The sequence below is a fragment of the Eumetopias jubatus genome, unplaced genomic scaffold (genome assembly GCF_037043125.1).
Source record: "Eumetopias jubatus isolate StellerSeaLion01/CBP00866 unplaced genomic scaffold, mEumJub1_p1.0 scaffold_13, whole genome shotgun sequence".
NCBI classification, from domain to species: Eukaryota; Metazoa; Chordata; class Mammalia; order Carnivora; family Otariidae; genus Eumetopias; species Eumetopias jubatus.
This window is the reverse complement of record NW_028274819.1, coordinates 27,508,492-27,526,893: the sequence shown is the minus strand read 5'-3', so window position 1 is coordinate 27,526,893 and position 18,402 is coordinate 27,508,492. Positions and strand designations below refer to the sequence as shown.

General features: G+C 43.2%; 1 protein-coding gene across 1 annotated transcript in view; it reads left to right on the top strand.

Annotated features, from left to right (window-relative positions):
• Positions 1-279: 279 nt before the first annotated feature.
• Positions 280-18,402, top strand: part of KIAA1549L (KIAA1549 like) — a 258,248-nt gene continuing 240,125 nt past the window's right edge. Inside the window, exon 1 of the mRNA XM_088017490.1 lies at positions 280-514. Coding sequence (XP_087873616.1) covers positions 280-514 — 235 coding nt within the window. The remainder of the gene's footprint in view (positions 515-18,402) is intronic.

Below are 18,402 nucleotides of genomic sequence, written 5' to 3'. Positions count from 1 at the left end.
CCCGGGCGCGCCGGCGCGGGGCGACAAGCACCGTGGGAACCCCGGCCGGCTCCCGCCGCGGCTCCATGCGGCCCCGGGCCCTGCGCGGGTGAAGCCGCGGCTCCGCGGAGCCCGTCCCGGGCGCGGCAGGACGAGTGAGCAAGTCGCGCCGCCAGGTGCCCCCGCCCTCCGGCGCCCGGGCCATGGCCGGAGATGCCCGGTGAGGACCGGGGCGCCGAAGGCTGGGCTCCCCGGCGCGGTGCGGTGCGAGGCAGCGGCCTGGATGTGTGAAGCGTCCCCATGGCTCGGCAGGAGGCGAAGCCCCAGGCCCCGAGGGAAGCTGGGCCGACTGCACGGGGGCGCAGGGGCCGGGCCGGCGGGGGAGGAGCCCGCGGCCCGGGCGTGAGGGGCTCCGGGCTGGCACCGGGTCCCCGGGCCGCCGCGTCCCAGGATGCGCCGCCGCCGCCGCCGCCGCTGCTGCTGCTGGGACTGTTGCTGCTGGCGGCCCTCTCCGAGCACTGCCTGGCCGACACCGGTAAGCGCTTGGCGGCTGCTTTGCACCCATGGAGGTTTCTGGAGCAGCGGGGCCCCCCGTCGGGGCTGGCACCTGGCGGGGTGGCGGTGGATGGAGAGGTCTTTGCAGCACCGGCGCTGGGATTTTCTCCTCCCTTTGCTGCTGCCACAGCATTACTGTGAGAATCTGTCTCCCGGGAAGGCACCGTTGGGCGGGGAAGTAAAAAGAGGTGCATTCGCATCTTCTTTCTGGACAAGTTGCAGATCCTTCCCAATGGTCCCGGCAGGCACACTTCATTTAGATAAAGACATGGTGTGTTAAAGACACCTTAAAAGGCATGTGTTTTAATAGGACACATTTCAGGGTGGGGACGTCCACTGTATTTTGGGCTCCTTGTTGGGTGACCACTTTGTTTTAGCTGCATGAAATGGCCAGAGAGTTTTAGGCAATTCCCGGGTCGGCTTCCCAAATAGCGTTTTTCCCTACATGTTGACAGAAGACTCGTTTTCTTTTGGGACAGAGGTACCTAAAATAATCCTTGCATCTTGCAAAGGGATCCAGGCACATAACACACTGTTTGCAGGACGATAGTTAAAAATAATCACGCTTGTTTTTTAGAGTCCCAAGAACCCCAGGAAATAGATTTCTGTAATTCCTCGGACGATTTTGAGAAATCTCTTGTAACTATTTTTTGGGGGGGAGGGTTATTCTGCTAATGTGCTTTAAAACTGTGCAGGCAGGAAATGTCTTTGAAATAAGAATGATTACTATGGCACTTGTAAAGGTCAGGCTTTTGTTTGTGATGAAATTCTGGGCTCTTGGTACATTTCATTTATCAAGGAATAGAGCTCTCACTTTAGCAAATGGGATCCTGTAGTTATGTGATTTCTAGCAAGGACTAATGAAGACTGCTTTTTTTCCCAGCGTACTCCTTCCCCCAGTTAGATTAAATTTCCTAATTATGAAGAATATAGGTACCAGGGTTTCAGGGTTTCAGGTTAAAATTATTACCTGTCTTCAACACCTTAATTCAAAGCCCTTTTTTTTTTGATTCAGTTAAAGGGTCCCTGACATGAGGTGTCTATGTGTACAAGTTACTGTCCAGAAATTTTCTGCTATGATTATAGTGGTGACAAAGTTCGGTAATCTTTGGGTGGGTGGCTGAGACCCAAGAAAAACCTTTTAAGAATTTTAGCCCCCAGTTTTTACGCCTCTAGCAGTTTTTGGCATAATGGTTAAAAGGTAAGTCCAGAGTCAGACACATGTAAACACCTTAGTATTCCTTGGATCAGAAACACACTTTGAGTTTTTATTTAAAATAAATCATATCTCTGGTAGTTTTGTAAACTGTTTATGAGATGTTAATTTTTGGATGCTGTTCATTTGTGTGCATATACCAAAAACTATTCAACCATCTGGAATATATGCAATTTGGAGCTTATGTATTATTCCTGTTCAGCCTGATGTCCCATGATTCTTTCTGATCAGCTTTTAATTTCTGTTCTTCCTTTGGACCACTGACCTTTCTGAGCCTGTGACTTTACTTGGCTCTTCCTTTAGACTGCCAGAGTCTGACTTAGGGGACTGGTGATCTGTATCTTTTAGTTTTAGCCATGATGTCATTTTTCTTTTTCCTCTTAGTGTGATCATGGGGACAGTTAAGAAAGGTGCTTTGATTAAAATGATGGTAAAAATCATTGAAATTGACACTGTTCCCCAAAGTCTCCTGTCTTCCCCTCTCATTGGAGTGACTTGTTGCTTCCTCTGTGCTTTTTGGGGGTGCCCTTCTGCTGTCACCCTTGATGACCAATTTCCTGTGGTCTAGCTCACCTGTGGATCCAGAGCATACCACTGGGCTCCATGGTTTCCTCTGAGTTGGCTGCTGATTCAGTGGCATGACTTAAACCCTGGGCTCCCTGTTTTGCCTCCTACCTGCTTTCATTTGTTCTCTGACTTCCAGTTGAGTCAGTGTTGCTGCAGGGCGGGTGAGTCCTGGGACTCATGCAAGGCATCCTAAGGGATTTGTGTAAAGAAGCAGTGTCTGGAGGGAGGCGGGAGAATGGATGACACTTTTCAGGGAACTTGAACTTCCGACAACCTGGTTTTGGACTTTTGGGAGGGGTAGCTGCAGTTTGGTGCTGCTACTTGCTGCTGAGTGTGTCTGATGCTGAGTTGTACCACAAGTCAGACCTATGATATTAAGATCCTACTAAGAGTGCTAGTTTGCTACAGTCATGGCCTTGCTGTGCCTTGTTTTCTAAGCAAGGTTAAGGTAAACACTTACCTGGGTTGAAAAATGGGTAAAAATGGTTTGTTTCAGGAAAATCTGTAGCAGTTGTTGAGAACCTTTGTGTTCCAGAGCCTCTACAGTGTCTTCCAGCCTACCGCCACCCATTCCACCCAATGCTTTTGCTTTAATATTCCTAGGGGAATTGGCACTCCTTCTCTTTGTCCTGTAAAGGAAAGGCCTTCAATGTCCTCCCTCGGACCTCCTAGCCTCCATCTCCACGGAGCTCTTGCTCCCAGGCAATGACTTCTGTTTTGGATATGGGAGACTGGTGTGGGAGAGGAGTTTCTTTAGAGCAGTGAGCTCCGACATCCTCAGCCTCTTCTGCCCTCAGGGGCTCCAGGCAGGATGGTAAAGTTCAAGTTTGACTTCCCAGACTTCTTAACTACTGATCATCCATGCAGTTCATGTCAGTAAACCAGTACTGTGTGCCGTTTGGGTGCAGGTACAGCGCTCATTCCTTTCTGTGACCTTGCCTCTCTGATCTGTAAAATGGGGATAATAGCTCTAATCTCACTGGCTTGTCATGAGGATCGAATAAGTTAATACATCTGAATTGTTTCAAACGATGCTTGCTATACATAGTAAATGCTCCGAGAATGCTAGCTGTTCTTATAAAATGGCAGAAATGGACTGAACATTACTGTGTCCAGGTGCTATGAAGGGGACGGGGCTGCAGAGGTGAATAAGGAGAAGGCAGTAGGTAGAAGCCCCTCATGAAAAGAGTGATGTGCACCCTTGAATTCTGATACCATGTGATCAGAGCTCACAAAATGAAGGAACAGTTAATTCCGGAGTAGCGGTGGCCCCTTAAAGGATGAGTAGGTGTTGGCAGGATTGATGGTGGCATTTCAGGCTAGGGGAAAAGTAAAGGGTTCTTTGTGGCCAGAGTACAGGATGCCCATAGTGAGGAATACTCCAGATTTTCTCCATGGCTTGGGGCTTTCCCAAGCCCTCCTCACAGGCCCCACACCCTCTTTGCCCTTCCCTTTGCCCTTCCATTCCCTTTGCCACCCCTCTTTGCTGCTTCCCCCACCTACTTGTAAGTTCCCTGATTTATCTGTGTTTCCCTCTTGTCTGTTACGATGCTCAACATGGTGTAGGCACTTATTAAATTTTCAGCCTTCTTACACTCCTGTTCCCTCAGTTTGGCTGATTCTGTTTTTGTTAGAATAATTATCTCATTTAAATAATCCACAGTAAGTTGTGAATGGCTCCTTTAGTCGGGGAATGTATTTTGCATTTTGGAAGAAGGGTTTGCTGTACCTGGGGAACCTCTAATTTAGCACAAAATATAGGGGAGTTAATTTTGACCTAGGATGTCTTTCTTACCCCTCTCCAACCTTGTACCACATCATCAGCTTGGAGTTCCATTTGGAACAGGTGCAATAGTTCACTGGTTCATTCCTTCATTCAGTGTGTCTTGAGTGCTTCAGCTTTCTGAGGTCACCAAAATGAATGAAAAGAAACTCTCAGTCTCATGGCACTAGCCCAGTGCTTTCCAAACTTTACTGCACATGTGAATTACTTGACGATCCTGTTAGCATGCAGGTTTTGATTCAGTCAAGTCTGGGATAAGGCCTGATGCTCTGTGTTTCTAGCAAGGACCAGGGGTTTATTGACCCCCACTTTAAGTAGCAAGTGGCAATAAACAAATGACTGTAGGTTGGATGGTGGTAAGACAAATAATCAGGGTAAGAGGATATGTGTGCGCCCTCACGCATGTGCTTATTGATAGAATGGGGAGGGAAGACATCCATGATCAGATGACGTTTGAGTAGCTACCTAAAAGTGGAGGAAGATACTCCAGGTAGAGCGGAAAGCAAGTGCAAAAGCCTCGAGAAGAGATTGTGTTTGGGACGGTTGAGGACCAGCGTGGAGGCCATGTGGAATTGAGTGAACAAGGAGACAATGGTAAGACATGACGTTGAAGAGCAGGCTGAGGCCAGATTGTGTAGGACACTTTGGCATGGTGAGAACTTGGCATTTGTTTTGAATGAGAGTAAGTAAGAGGTGACATGCTCTGACTTCAGTTTTAAAAGAATCTCGCTATTGTGGGGAGAAAAGACTCTAAGGTCAGGGATAGAAACAGGTAGTATGGTGTGGTGAGGAGTGGTGAAATTTTGGACATCTTTTGAGGATAGAGCTAATACAATTTTCTAATAAACTAGAGGAGGGGTGGGAGAAAAAGAGAGGAACCAGTATGGCCAGTTGAACATAGTAGTCTAGAATTCCAGGCAGATATATATATTATACCAGAAGTATAAATTTGGAAGCCATCCGCATGGGATTGGATGAGAAACCTAGAGAGTAAGTATAGAGAAAGGGGTGATCTGAGCAATGAGCCCTGGGATACTGCAGCATTTAGGGGTTCAGGGGAAGAGGGATCAGCAAAAGAGACTGAGAAAGTCTAGATGGGGACTAGCAGTGGACGTTGGGTTTGGAGATGTGGACGTGTTTGGTGCCCTGAGAGTAGAGGGGATGGAAGTCTTATGGCAGTGGGTTCAAGAGAGAAAGGAAGAAGAAAAATCAGAGATAGTAAAAAAAGACAACGCTTTTAAAGTCTTTTCTATCAAAGAAAGCAGAGTGAGAGGGGAGGTGGGTCAAGAGAGTTAAGATGGGATATAATTGCATCATGTTTGTACTTTCTCACTTTTTAACATTAAAGATGTGCAGCAGGAGTGTTTGATTTTTTTTTTTTTAAGATTTTTATTTAGGGGCACCTGGGTGGCTCAGTCATTAAGTATCTGCCTTCGGCTCAGGTCATGATCTCAGGGTCCTGGGATCGAGCCCCGCATCGGGCTCCCTGCTCGGTGGGAAGCCTGCTTCTCCCTCTCCCACTCCCCCTGTTTGTGTTCCCTCTCTCTGTCAAATAAATAAATAAAATCTTTAAAAAAAAGGTTTTTATTTATTTTGACAGAGAGAGAGACAGAGAGGGAACACAAGCAGGGGGAGTGGGAGAGGGAGAAGCAAGCAGGGAGCCCGACGTGGGGCTCGATCCCAGGACCCTGGGATCATGATCTGAGCCGAAGGCAGACGCTTAACGGCTGAGCCACCCAGGCGCCCCAAGAGTGTTTGATTTGGTGTTTTTCGCCCCAGATATAGACAATCCAGTAAAATGTATTTGGGCTTTTTTACTGTCAGTATTAATTATCAGTGCTTCAGATATATTTGCAAGATGTTCTAAACCTTGCCTCTGCTTCTTTCTCCATCCCACACACAAGCAAAGAAGATTTTGGGAATAATAACACTATACTTTTAATATTAACATCAAACAGAAGTCAGAAACCCTCTCCCTGCCCCCCCCCCAAACTGAACATCACTGTGAAAACTTTGAGATACTGTATTCTGATGACAACTGGAAAATCTCTCTGAAGCCTACTTATCTTTTAAGTCTTAAATTACTAGAATATGATCTGAGAATATTCAAAATGTGCACACTCCCTTTTTCATTTTCATTACCCTTCAAGCCTGTATTGTGGTTTTCTTTCTTTCTTTTTTTTAAACAAACAACAACTCTACTCTTCTCCAGACAAAAATGAATAGTTGGAATGGTCCTAAAACATTTTCGTTGCTTGACAACATATTACTGGGGATTTCTAAACACACAGAGGGACACATTATTCTAGGTCACTAGATGGCTGCCTTGGATGGTGACTCTCTTTGGCGACTTCAGGTCGAAAGGAGCACTTGGCAATCTGGGTATAGTGAATAGCGGTTATTGTAGCGGTGGGAAGGCGGCAAGTGAGTCACATTGATTTGATAATGTTTATCAACCACCTGGCATATGCGAGGCCCAGCTCTTCACCAGATACTGGAAGTATAGTGCAGAGCTAGCTAGGCCTGGCCCTGGCCTCAGTCTGCGGCCAAGGATAAGCAACCCTTCCTCAGTGGCTGGAGTGGCAGGTCAATAAAATACTTCTGTGAGTTGGTTCAGGTTTGGGGGAGGTGGCAAGACATAAAGTATCTGCTTTGTGCAAAGAGGCAGTTCCTGCTCAGCGGCAGCCTGGGAGGGAACGAGGCCCAGGGTGCCAAAGTTCTGACTTCTCAAGAAAAGCTGGATCTTTATGTAAAATCTTGTTTTCAAATGTCACCAACATTTGGTGTTTTCAGATTTTTGAAATGTCATGCCGTACAAAGAAAATACACCCATGAGCCACCACTTTTTTTTTCCTTTTTTTAAGTCAAGTTTATTAAGGTATAATTTACATACAGTAAAATTCACCCTTTTTAGGTGTACTGCATGATTAGTTTTGACAGAAGTATATAATCATGGATCCACAACTACAATTCAGATATAGAACATTTCTGGCACCTCCAAAAATTTTCTCCTGCTCCTTTGTAGTCAGTCTTCCCCCCACCTACACATCCAGTCCCTGACAAGCACTAATCTATTCTCTGTCCCTATAATTTTGCCTTTAACTGAGGCTCATAGAAATGGAATCGTACAGTATGAAACATTTTTATGTCTGGCTTCTTTGATTTAGGGTAATGCTCTTGAGAATCACATATATTATTGCATATATGTATCTCTGTTTCTGTACTGTTTTTATTGGGATGCACCCCAGTTTGCTGATCCATTCACCAGTTAATAGACTATTTGGGTGGTTTCCAGTTTTTAGCATAAAAGTTTTTGTGTGGGCAGCTTTCGTCTCTTGGGTAAATACCTAGGAGTAGAATTTCTGGATCTTACGTCAGATATGTGTTTAATCTTATAAGAAACTGCCAAATTCTTGGGGCGCCAGCCTAGTCGGTTAAGCGTCTAACTCTTGATATTGGCTCAGGTCATGATCTTAGGGTTGTGGGATGAAGCCCTGTGTTGGGCTCTGCGCTGAGCGTGGAGCCTGCTTGATATTCTCTCCCTTTCTCTCCCCCACCCTCTAAAAAAAAAAAGAAAGAAAAAGAAACTGCCAAATTCTTTTCCAAAGTTTTCCAATTTTGTATTCCCATAAGCAATGTATGAGTGTTCTGGTTGCTTCTCTGTATCCTCACTGGCACTTGGTTTTGTCAACTTTCTTTTTAAATTTAAATTCCAGTGATTCCAGTAGTTTGTAGCGGTGTCTCATTGTAGGGTGACTTTGCATTTCTCGAGTTACCAATGCTGTTATTGCTGCTTATCTGTTCGTTTTCTTACTTGCCATCTGTATCTGTTTTGAAGTGTCTGTTAAATCTTTTGCCCATTTAAAAAAATGAGATTGTTTTATTATTATTGAGTTTTGAGCTTTCTTTTTGTATTCTGGATTCAAGTTGTTTATCATATATGCTCTTTGCAAATATTTCCCCCCAGCCTGTGGCCTGTCTTTTTGTTTCATTAACAATATTTTCTAAAGAACAGAAGTTTTAGATTTTGATGGACTCTAGTTTATCAGCATTTAAATTTAACATTTGTGGTTTTGGGGTGAAATAGGTGAAGAGGATGAAGAGTACACTTACTTTGACGAACACTGAGTAGTATATGGAATTCTCACATTGCTATATTGTACACCTGAAACAAACACAACATTGTATATTAACTACACTGAAATTAAAATAAAATAAATTAAAATTAAAGAGGCCTCATTCCATGTTAAAAAAAAAGATTTGCAGGTTTTTATATCTAAGGATAGAAATACTTGCCTAACTCAAGGTCACAAATAGCTATGATTTCTTCTATAAGTTTTATAGTCTTATTTTTACCTTTAGATCTGTGGTCCATTTCATGTTAATTTTTGTATATATAATGCAGGGAAGAGTTGAGGTTAATGTCTTTTGCATATGGGCACTTAGTTGCTCCAGCACCATTTATTAAAGAGATTATATTTAATGTTGTTCTGTTGATTTGCCTGGGTACTTTATATGGGTGGGTTTATTTCTGGAGTCTAGTTTGTTCTATTAATGTATACTTCTTTCCTTATGTCAGTTAAACACTGTCTTCATTTTTCTAGCTCAGGGTTTCTTAATCGCAGCACTACTGATACTTTGAGCTGGATAATTCTTTGTTGTGGGAGACTGTCCTGTGCCTTGTAGGATGTTTAGTGCCATTTCTGGAGTCTGCCCAGTAGTTGCCAGATGCCAGTAGCTCCCTCCTTCCCCAGTTGTGACAACCAAAATGTCTTCATACATTGCTAAATGGCCCCTGGGGGCTAAGATTGCCCCCAGTTGAGCTCTATAGTAAGTTTTTTTTTTTTAATTTGAAAGCTTTAATTTAATTAATTAATTAATTAATTAATTTTAAAAAAGATTTTATTTATTTGACAGAGAGAGACACAGTGAGAGAGGGAACACAAGCAGGGGGAGTGGGAGAGAGAGAAGCAGGCTTCCCGCGGAGCAGGGAGCCCGATGGGGGGCTCGATCCCAGGACCCTGGGATCATGACCTGAGCCGAAGGCAGACGCTTAATGACTGAGCCACCCAGGCGCCCTCTATAGTAAGTCTTGAAATCAGATAATGTGAATCCTCTAAATTTTTTCTTCTTTTTCAAAATCTTTTTGGATATTCTAGGTCTTGTGTTTTTCCATAGAGATCTTAATATCTTTTTGTCAGTCTATATAAAAAGACTTGCTGGAATTTCTACTGGGATTTCCCTGGAAAAGACTGATATCTTAACATTATTGAAATTTTTTATCCATGAACATGTTTCTCTCCATTTATTTAGGTAGTCTTCCTTTTCTCTCATCGAAGTTTTATAGTTTTCAGCATACACATTTTGTACATATGTATTTCATATTTTCCAGTGCTTTGGCAAGCAGTACTTTAAAAATTCTTTGTCAATATATAGATAGATGATTTTAAAAAGATTAACCTTGTATCATGTGACCCTTCCAAACCCACATTACTTCTAGTAGCTTTCTGTAGAATCTTTGGGATTTTTCTTTATTTCATATCTTCATGCCTTTTATTTCTTTTCTTGCCTCATTGCAGTGGTTACAATTTCAGGTGCATTGTTGAGTAGGAATGGGGAGAGTGGGCATCCTTACCTTGATCTCATTCAGTCTTTCACTATTAAGTGTGATGTTGGTTGTAGTTTTGTTTTGTTTTGTTTTGCTTCGTTTTGTAGAGGACTTTTATCAGGTTTAGGAAGTTCCGTTCTATATCCAGTTTGCTGTGAAATTTTTATCATAAATGGGTAGTGAATTTTGTCAAATGATTTCTCTTTATCTGTTGAAATCACCACAAGGTTTTTCTTTTTCAGTCTGTAAAAAGGCATTGGTTGATTTTAGAATGTTGGACCAACCTTGTATTTCCAGGATAAACTCCAACTTAGTCAAGATTTATATTCCAGCTGGGCCTGATTTTCTGATCTTTTTATTGGAAATTTATAAAGTCTTACGTTCATGAAGGATATTGATTGGTATGTAGCTTTGTTTTCCTGGTATTTTTGTTTGTTTGTTTGTTTGTTTTAAACAACTGATAATTTATTTTCCTGGGTATGTTTTGTCTGGTTTTGGAATAAGGGGAATGCTGATCTCTAAAATGGCTGGAAAGCATTCTCTCTTCTGTTTTATGGAAGTGTTTGGATAGAATTGGTATTATTTCTCCCCTAAGGCCTATGGTTTTATAGATGAGATTGAAGATTGCTTAAGTGTTTCTTTAGTAAATTAAAAAGTAACAGATACCTCTAGTACATTTCCTCATTCTTGGGGCTAACAGTGGACACTTCCTAGACATTAAGATGTTGGTTTGGTTTAAGGTCTAGGGCAAATGGCCTGGGTGAGGGGAAATTGTGTTCGATGTACTGAGGAGACAGGTCACCCCTAGCTGGCTGTTGGCTATTTATCAAGTCACTTCACTTTTCAGGGCTTTAGTTTTCTTATCAGTAAATAAGAGTCTCAGGATCCTCCCTTCTTCCCCCATTCCCAGGCGTGTGTGTTTATGAGCCTTGGGCAAATGTTTTGATGGGTTAGACCATTTGCATTTCTTATCTCTTCCTAGTTGGTGGCAAGGCCAGTCAAGGACTCTCATCTCAAAGGAAGAGTTTTCTCATATTTTGCTCTCATGGTTCCAACTTGAAGCCCAAATAAATACTGGCTTATCTTTAATCTTCACTGGCTTTTAAAAATTGTAAAAGTCATATATACTTTATTAAATTCAAACAGTACACAAGTGTATGAAGTAAAATGCAAAAGGCCTGGTTGGCCCTGTTGCTATTTCCTAGAGTTGTGCTGTCAAGCAAATATGAGTCTTTACAGATCTTTCTTTGTACAAACATTTTTTTTAAAGAGATTAAGGGTGGGGGCGTCGGGTGGCTCAGTCGTTTAAGCGTCTGCCTTTGGCTCAGGTCATGATCTCAGGGTCCTGGGATCGAGCCCTGCGTTGGGTTCCCTACTCAGCGGGGAGTCTGCTTCTCCCTCTCCCTCTGCCCCTCCCTCCACTGATGCTCTTTCTCTCTCAAATAAATACATAAATACAATCTTAAAAAAAGTAAAGAGATTAAGGGTGTAATATTCAGAATATTTGTCACTTGACACTATATCATGACCCTTTTTCCATGTTAAGTAAATTTTGTCACAAGAGAATTTGAACTCCTCCCTGAAACATAGAAAAGCCTTTACAATAAAAGAAAACCGTTTTATTTTTTTTTTTAAGAAGATGTATTTATTTATTTGAGAGAGACAGCGAGAGAGGGAACACAAGCAGAGGGAGTGGGAGAGGGAGTAGCAGGCTTCCTGCTGAGCAGGGAGCCCGATGCGGGGCTCGATCTCAGGACCCTGGGATCATGACCTGAGCCGAAGGCAGCCGCTTAACCAACTGAGCCACCCAGGCGCCCCAAAGAAAACTGTTTTAAAACCACAGACTGGATTCAAACCTATAGAGTTAAAACCTCTCCTTAGACCATTTCTCCTATTTTCTCTACTCCTTGGCTTCCTTCCTTGGAACAAACTTCCACAGATGCTAAGGAAAAATCACAAACTCTTAAACACTAAATAGAATAGGGATAAACACTGTGTTTAAACCAACTAATGTAGATGTAAATAAGGCCAAGTAGCTGCCCCACATATTTAGCCCAAGGACATTGCTGCACCTGCCATCTGTCCACTCAGGCGAGTCTTTGCCTAATGCATCCTAACCACAAGAGGGGAATTTGATTTTGATTTATATATGTTAAATCTATTCTTAGCCTCAAATAAAATCTCCTGACGTCAGAAACACAAAATGGCTTTGTTATTTATGTGGTACCTGTAAATAGGAAGGTCTAGAATATTTCTGACTTTACTCTTGTGACGTGAAATATGGAATTAAGTGCCACAATGAAACCAGGGCCCCCAGACTTACTCCTCCTCCTCGGTTTCTGGTAATGAATGCTGCTCCTCTGTCGTTGTCTTTTTATTTACCAAATGTCAACAGCAAACCAAGGAGGGCTGGAGAAAAATGTGAAGTCTAAGAAGAAAATGTGTTGAAATTAATGGTGCCGCTTTAGAAGTCCTTCTCTAAAAGAGCTGATCAAAAATATCTCTAAACCTGCGTACTTCATTATCAAATAATGAGTCTTTGTTTTGAAAAGAATAGGAGGATCTGGATTACGAGCATTATTTTGAATATAATTAAACCAGATGGAAGTGTATTAAAAAATTGGTGCCATAGAGCTGTCTCTGGCAGTTTCCTGTTATTATGTTACTTAATACTGGAGGTGAACACACGCATCAACCCGGTGAATTCTTCAGAAACAAAACCTTCCTTGCAGTGGGATGGAGAATAATTTCTTGTCTCTAGTCCAACAAGAAAAACAACATTTTAAACAAGTGTTTTCCTATCCTATGGCTAATGTGATATATTTACTTTTCGCTACTTTTCCACAGCTTGGTGTCGCACCTCATACTAGTTGAAGTTCTCACTCTTTTATTTGAATCTCATATCACTCTTGAGAGGGTTAAGGAGGTGATTTGCTAAAGGTCACACAGTGGTCCAGGGATTTTTACATTGTTCTATGATTCAGGAATTCTATGTTATTCTCTGATTGTACGTTTACACTACTCTATGATTACCTAGCGACTTAACTAAAACTAGCTCAAGTATGGGGCCTTTGGCCACAGGGGAATCTCATGTGACATATTCAGAATAGGAATAAAATATAACTGGGCTATGTTGACTATATAATTAATTGATAGAAATAATAGCTAACATTTTGGAGCATTTACTATTTGTATCAGCCCGTTTGATTTTTCACAACAATCCTGTGAAGTGGGTTCTGTTATGATCTCCATGTTTCAGATGAGGAAACTGAGGCACAGAGTAACTTTATAGTTATTCATCCAGTATCACGTGGGTAGGTATCAGAGGCGGGATTTGAACCCAACCAGTTTAATTCCATAGGCCTCACTCTGCTTCATGATACTGCCTTCCTCGACAGTGAGAAGCTGAGGTTTACTGGCCTTTGTCTCAGGGACCCTCTCTTTCCCCGCAGGATGGGTCTGTCCTTCTGCCTCTTCCTGCAGACTGGCTTTCTCTGCTTAGCCACAGCCACTCGATCCCCCTGTAACTAAACCTTCAGCGCGCTTTTTCTTGCTGTGGTGCTCACTGCAGCCGGAATTGGCAAGTTTTCAGTTTCAGGACCCACTGTCCAGTCTCTGTCCCGTTTCCATATTTCCCAGAAGGGAAAATCAGGCTGCTGTCATCTGGCCAATTGAGTGAGGAATGTACCCCTTACCTGATCAGCAGAGGCCAGGGGAGAAGGGGCAAGTGGTACAAAAATGACTTCCTAGGCTGACCCCTCCTTTAGCCATGGTCTATGGTAAAGGGCAGTCTTAGCTGGTGTGGATAGGGCAGGCTTCCCCAAACCTTCCATGACAGTGAAAAACAAGTTCATGTGCTGGTAAGCTGGCTCTACGAAAAATATCTAGGATAAGTGGCCTGATTTATAGTGTTGGCCGATTTCCATGGTATAAATCCTCCCACCATGGCTGATTTCAAACTACCAGTGTGAGGTAGAGCTAGGAAGAGATGTGCACAGTTGGCTCAGCGCCGACGTGATCCTATCCATCTGTGGGCTCCATGCACGACACATGCAGTGTAGCAGTGTACACAGGAAATGCAGGATGTCTCCAAGAAGTTTCAAGTCTAGGCTTAATAGGCTAACTAACTAGGTGGGTTTCAAGTTATGTAAAAGGAAATACTATTTCAAGGAAGAGCGGGTGGAAGTTAGATTGGGCAGGAACAGCCTAAAATAAGCTTGAATTATATAGTCCTAAATGTGCCATCTAGTAGGCACACAGAGATGCTTTCTAAAAAATTACAATTTCCTCTGCCTGTAATGTCTTACTTGTGACATAGAACTAACCCTTTCACTGATTTTAAGATGGCAGGCCTCATTTTCTTGGAGGTGAATTGGTTTTTTTGTTTTCCTTGCTTCCCGAGGTCAGCAGTTCCTTCTCATTTGGGGTCGTCATCAATGGATTCCTTTCTCCTACCTTATGAACCTAGAGAGGTGAAGGCCATGTGGTAGCCCATTACATGTCTTCCAGTTGAATCAACACTATTATTCTTGATTGGAGGCTTTTATATGTGGTCTTAAGGCCATCTCTCAGTGCTTGTAATTATGCTAAAAGCCAGGACAGTCTTGTGACTACCACCCCTGACACGTGAGTTGCTTTCAGAGATCTTAGGGCTCGTCTGGTTGGCTCTTCTCCCTTGCACATCTGGGAGGTGACTAGGAGTCTTGGCTTCTATATGCTACTTACAGTTCGGCCGACGTTCCCCGTCCTTCTGACTGATGTGACTATGTCACTAACTAGCCAGCTCTAACCACGGGTGGTGTTGGCCACTGGGAGATGGAATGAGGAAGTGTTGACAGCGTAGATCTCCTTTAGACCTGGAGTTCCAAGTGTCCTACGGATGGAAGGTCAGTGTCTTTACCTATAAAAATAGCACAGTTAATTTATTCTTTTAATTTCCCAGGGGCTGTGTGAGAAAAAAATTTGACAAGATTCTTCTTTTATGTTTCACTGGAGATTTGTCCTAGTTTGTGGAAATGTTGACTTCTGAGTAGGAGGACTAACATTGATGAGATAGCTACTATCGTGGCAGCCCCTGGATCAGGAGTTCCATCTTATTTCCCCCCCATGATGACACTGGGAGGGAATTCTTGCCCATTTTTCTTGGAGGAAGCTAAGATTGAGAGAACATTTAGGAAACGGATTTGCCTAAGGGCCCATTGCTTGTAAGTGGTGAAGATGGCATTTGAAACCAAATCTGACTACAATGTAAATACATCTTCAGCTATACTCTGCAGGCTTTCCCCCCTTATCTTATTAAATTTTCCAGCGTACAGAAGCGTTGAAAGTACTGTACAGTGAGCAGCCATTACCTACCACCTGGATGATATGGTTAACATTTTGCTGTGTGTGTTTTATCATATATCTTGTCTGTACGTCTATCCGTCCATGAATTGCTCTTATTCTTTTGGATACATTTCAAAGTAAGTTGCAGACATCAGTACATGTCACCCCTGAACACTTCAGCATGCATGCCACTGATTAAACTTCAATATTTGTTTATTTTTAATTTTTTAGCAGCCATGCCTGCTAATTTTTTATGTACAGAGAAATATGGAAATCCTAAGTGTATATTCCTGTGTTTTTGATTTTTTTTATATATTTCAAAGTAAGTTGCAGACATCAGTACATGTCACCCCTAAACACTTCAGCATGCATGCCACTAATTAAACTTCAATATCTATTTTTAATTTTTTAGATGATTTTTATGTACAGAGTAATATGGAAATCCTAAGTGTATATTTCTGTGTTTTGACAAATGCATGCTCCTGTGTAACCCAAATTCTTGTTAGGATTTCGAACATGACCATCACCCCAGGAAATAAGTTCCCTCTTGCTCTTCTGTAGACATTACCCTCCTTCCCCATCTCTACTCACCCTCTCCCCAGGCATCATGGTTTGATTTTTTTCACCATGGTTTAATTTTAATACCAGGCAGTCTTAAATAATGATGCCTGTTGTTTCTAAATGGACTCTTTCCTTTGTGTATTAATTCAGACAGTATTTATGTGGCAGGCACTGTGCTGGGTGTAAGGGATCTAGTGGGGAGGAAGCAGACATTGGCTCATTGGGGAGAGAAAGACATCAGTCAGTTCCTCATAGGAATAAGTATACAATTACCAACGGAGGTGAGTGTTGTGAAGGGAAGCCCCAGGTGCTGGGGAGGAGGCTGGGTGAGTAAGGAGGAGGTTGGTCGGGGAAGGCTGTCCTCAAGTGAGACTTGAGCCCACATCCGAAGAATGAGTAGGAGATAACCAGGCAGAGATTTAGAGCAAAGGGAAATGTGGGTACTGTCCTCTGTGGTGGGAAGAAGTGTGGTTTATTCCGGAACCAGAGAGAAGGAAGGCAGGAATCCAGAGGATAGTGAGTGCTGGACTAGGCAGGAGAGGTGGCAGGGGCCACATCACGCAGGAGACACGCCATAGACTCTAGCTTTTAAATTAGGAGGGATGGGAAGCCATTGCGTGACCTTGACATTCAATTACCCAATCACTTGAGTTGGGTGAAGAGAAGACATGGACTGTCTGCTCTGGAATCCTAACTAAAATTAAACAGTATTAGCATAAAGCTTCCAAGTTTTTTTCAGACCTTCCCTCTTTATGGTCGGTGTTCTTGTCAAAGCCATGCCTGCTAACTGACCACCTTGCTTCTAGTCTTGGCCCCTGCTAACCAATCTCATCCTTCAGCCAGAGGTTTTTAATAAAACATAAATCTACCCCGTGGTGCCCCATAACTCAGTTCAGCTTCATTGCTTAGCAGTCTGGGTACTTTATGAAAGAACTACCTCCAACTCCTACCTGCCACCATAGCCAGACTTGCATTTCCCCCAAAGCCCATTTCTGCCCCTTGCCTTTTAGTCTTTCTGCCTGGGAAGCACTTCTCAGCCCTGTCTGGTTAGCAGCCGTACTTTCTTCAAGACCCAGTCCAAGTCCCGCCTCCTTTAAGTAGCCTTTCCTGGCACACAGTCTGCCCTGCTCCACAGGAATTAGAAGCCATCCTCCCCACTCCCAACCCCTGTCCCATCTGATATGGCCTACTGGTCTGGCTCCTTCATCGGACAGAGCCCCTTAGAGCAATTTTCTAAAGGGAGTCCCAGGTTCACTGAGGTCCTGGAAACCCTTTCAACAACTATGATCCATGTGCAAAAATTTTCATTATAACTGAGGACATATACTGTTATAGCCCATGTCCATTTGGAGAAACAGTTGCCTCAAAGGCTAGTAAGACAACTTGTTCAGACCAAGAGGGAAGAATATACTACAAAGTCAAGCCCGTTCTAAGGAACAACTGAGATACGGGCTCCTGAGCACAGGAGACAGTAGGCAGGGCTCTCAGGCAGGAAGCAATGCCACTTAACTGCTAAAAGGTGGGATAACTGTGGAGTCAGTTTCAGCCCTACGGATGAAAGTGTGCAGACAACACCTGACGTTTCAAAGGCTGGGATCATGTCTTATCCCATAATAGATATGGGATAATCGTGGTATGTATAAAGGAAGGAAGAGAATCTCCTAGTGCATTCTCACCATACTTATAAAATCCTGTTCTATTATTTCTGTTCGTAAAACCTTTCTTGACTATTCTGCCAAAAAATACTTATGGATAGCGTGGTACTGGTGGTGGAACGGAGTGCAGGGATCATAGCCTGGAGGACTCACTTCTGTCTACAGATGTGTTTTCAAAAATCAAGCACTTGTCAAACAAAAATAAAAATCATTTAAAAATCAGGAGCTTTTCCATGAAAATCAGGATTTCTAGGTTCTCTTGAAATGATCAGAAGGTTGACCCCACTGGTGAAATAAATTACATTCTTGCATGGCAACAATTGGCTAAAGTCGAATAGTGGTACCTCCTTTAGATGGGGCATCTGTCACAGCCCCTGCCTGTCCCACCTCAATCACGTATTGGCTGAGACGGGTTAGCTGTGGTAACAGTCTAATACTCAAATCTATAATGGCTCAAAGCCATAACGTTTTATTACTCATGCACATAAAGACCAAATGAGTGTACCTGATTGGCGGGGAGCTCGCTACCAAATAGTGATTCAGGGACCCAGGAACCTTCCTTTGTGATTTTGCCATCTTCAGTCTCTGGCTTACACGGCTACTGTGCTTGTCTGTACCCAGCAGATGGAAGGGGGAAGAGAGAGGGGAACAGGACCCAAAGGGCTGTGCATCATTCTGCTCACATTCCATGGATTAGGGCTCCATCACTTGGCCACACCTACCTGCAGAAAGAGACTGGAAAATGTAATCTAAGAGTGAGCCCAGAAGGAAGAGAAAACTAGAAAACTGTCCATAAGAAGGTGGAAGAATGTCCTGAAAATAGAAATGCATAAACACAGACTTCCTAGAAGTAGACAGTTCAGATATTTACAGAAGTCTTTTGAGAGGAGGAAGACAAAGGGGGTGGTGCTGGGAGGATGTCTGAGAAGTTGGCTTAATCTGAGGGACGACCTTGATCCAGTCTTAATGGGAGGAGTTTGACTTGAGTCAAACTTGAGTCCCAGCCACAGTGGGAAACTCAGGAAAACCCAACTAGACCAGTTTGGGTGGGATTGAACCCACGTGGTGAGTTGCAGACAGAATGAGCGGCAGGTGATGGACTAGAAAGTGAAATCCAACCAACCAACCAACCACCCAGCCAACCAACCAACAC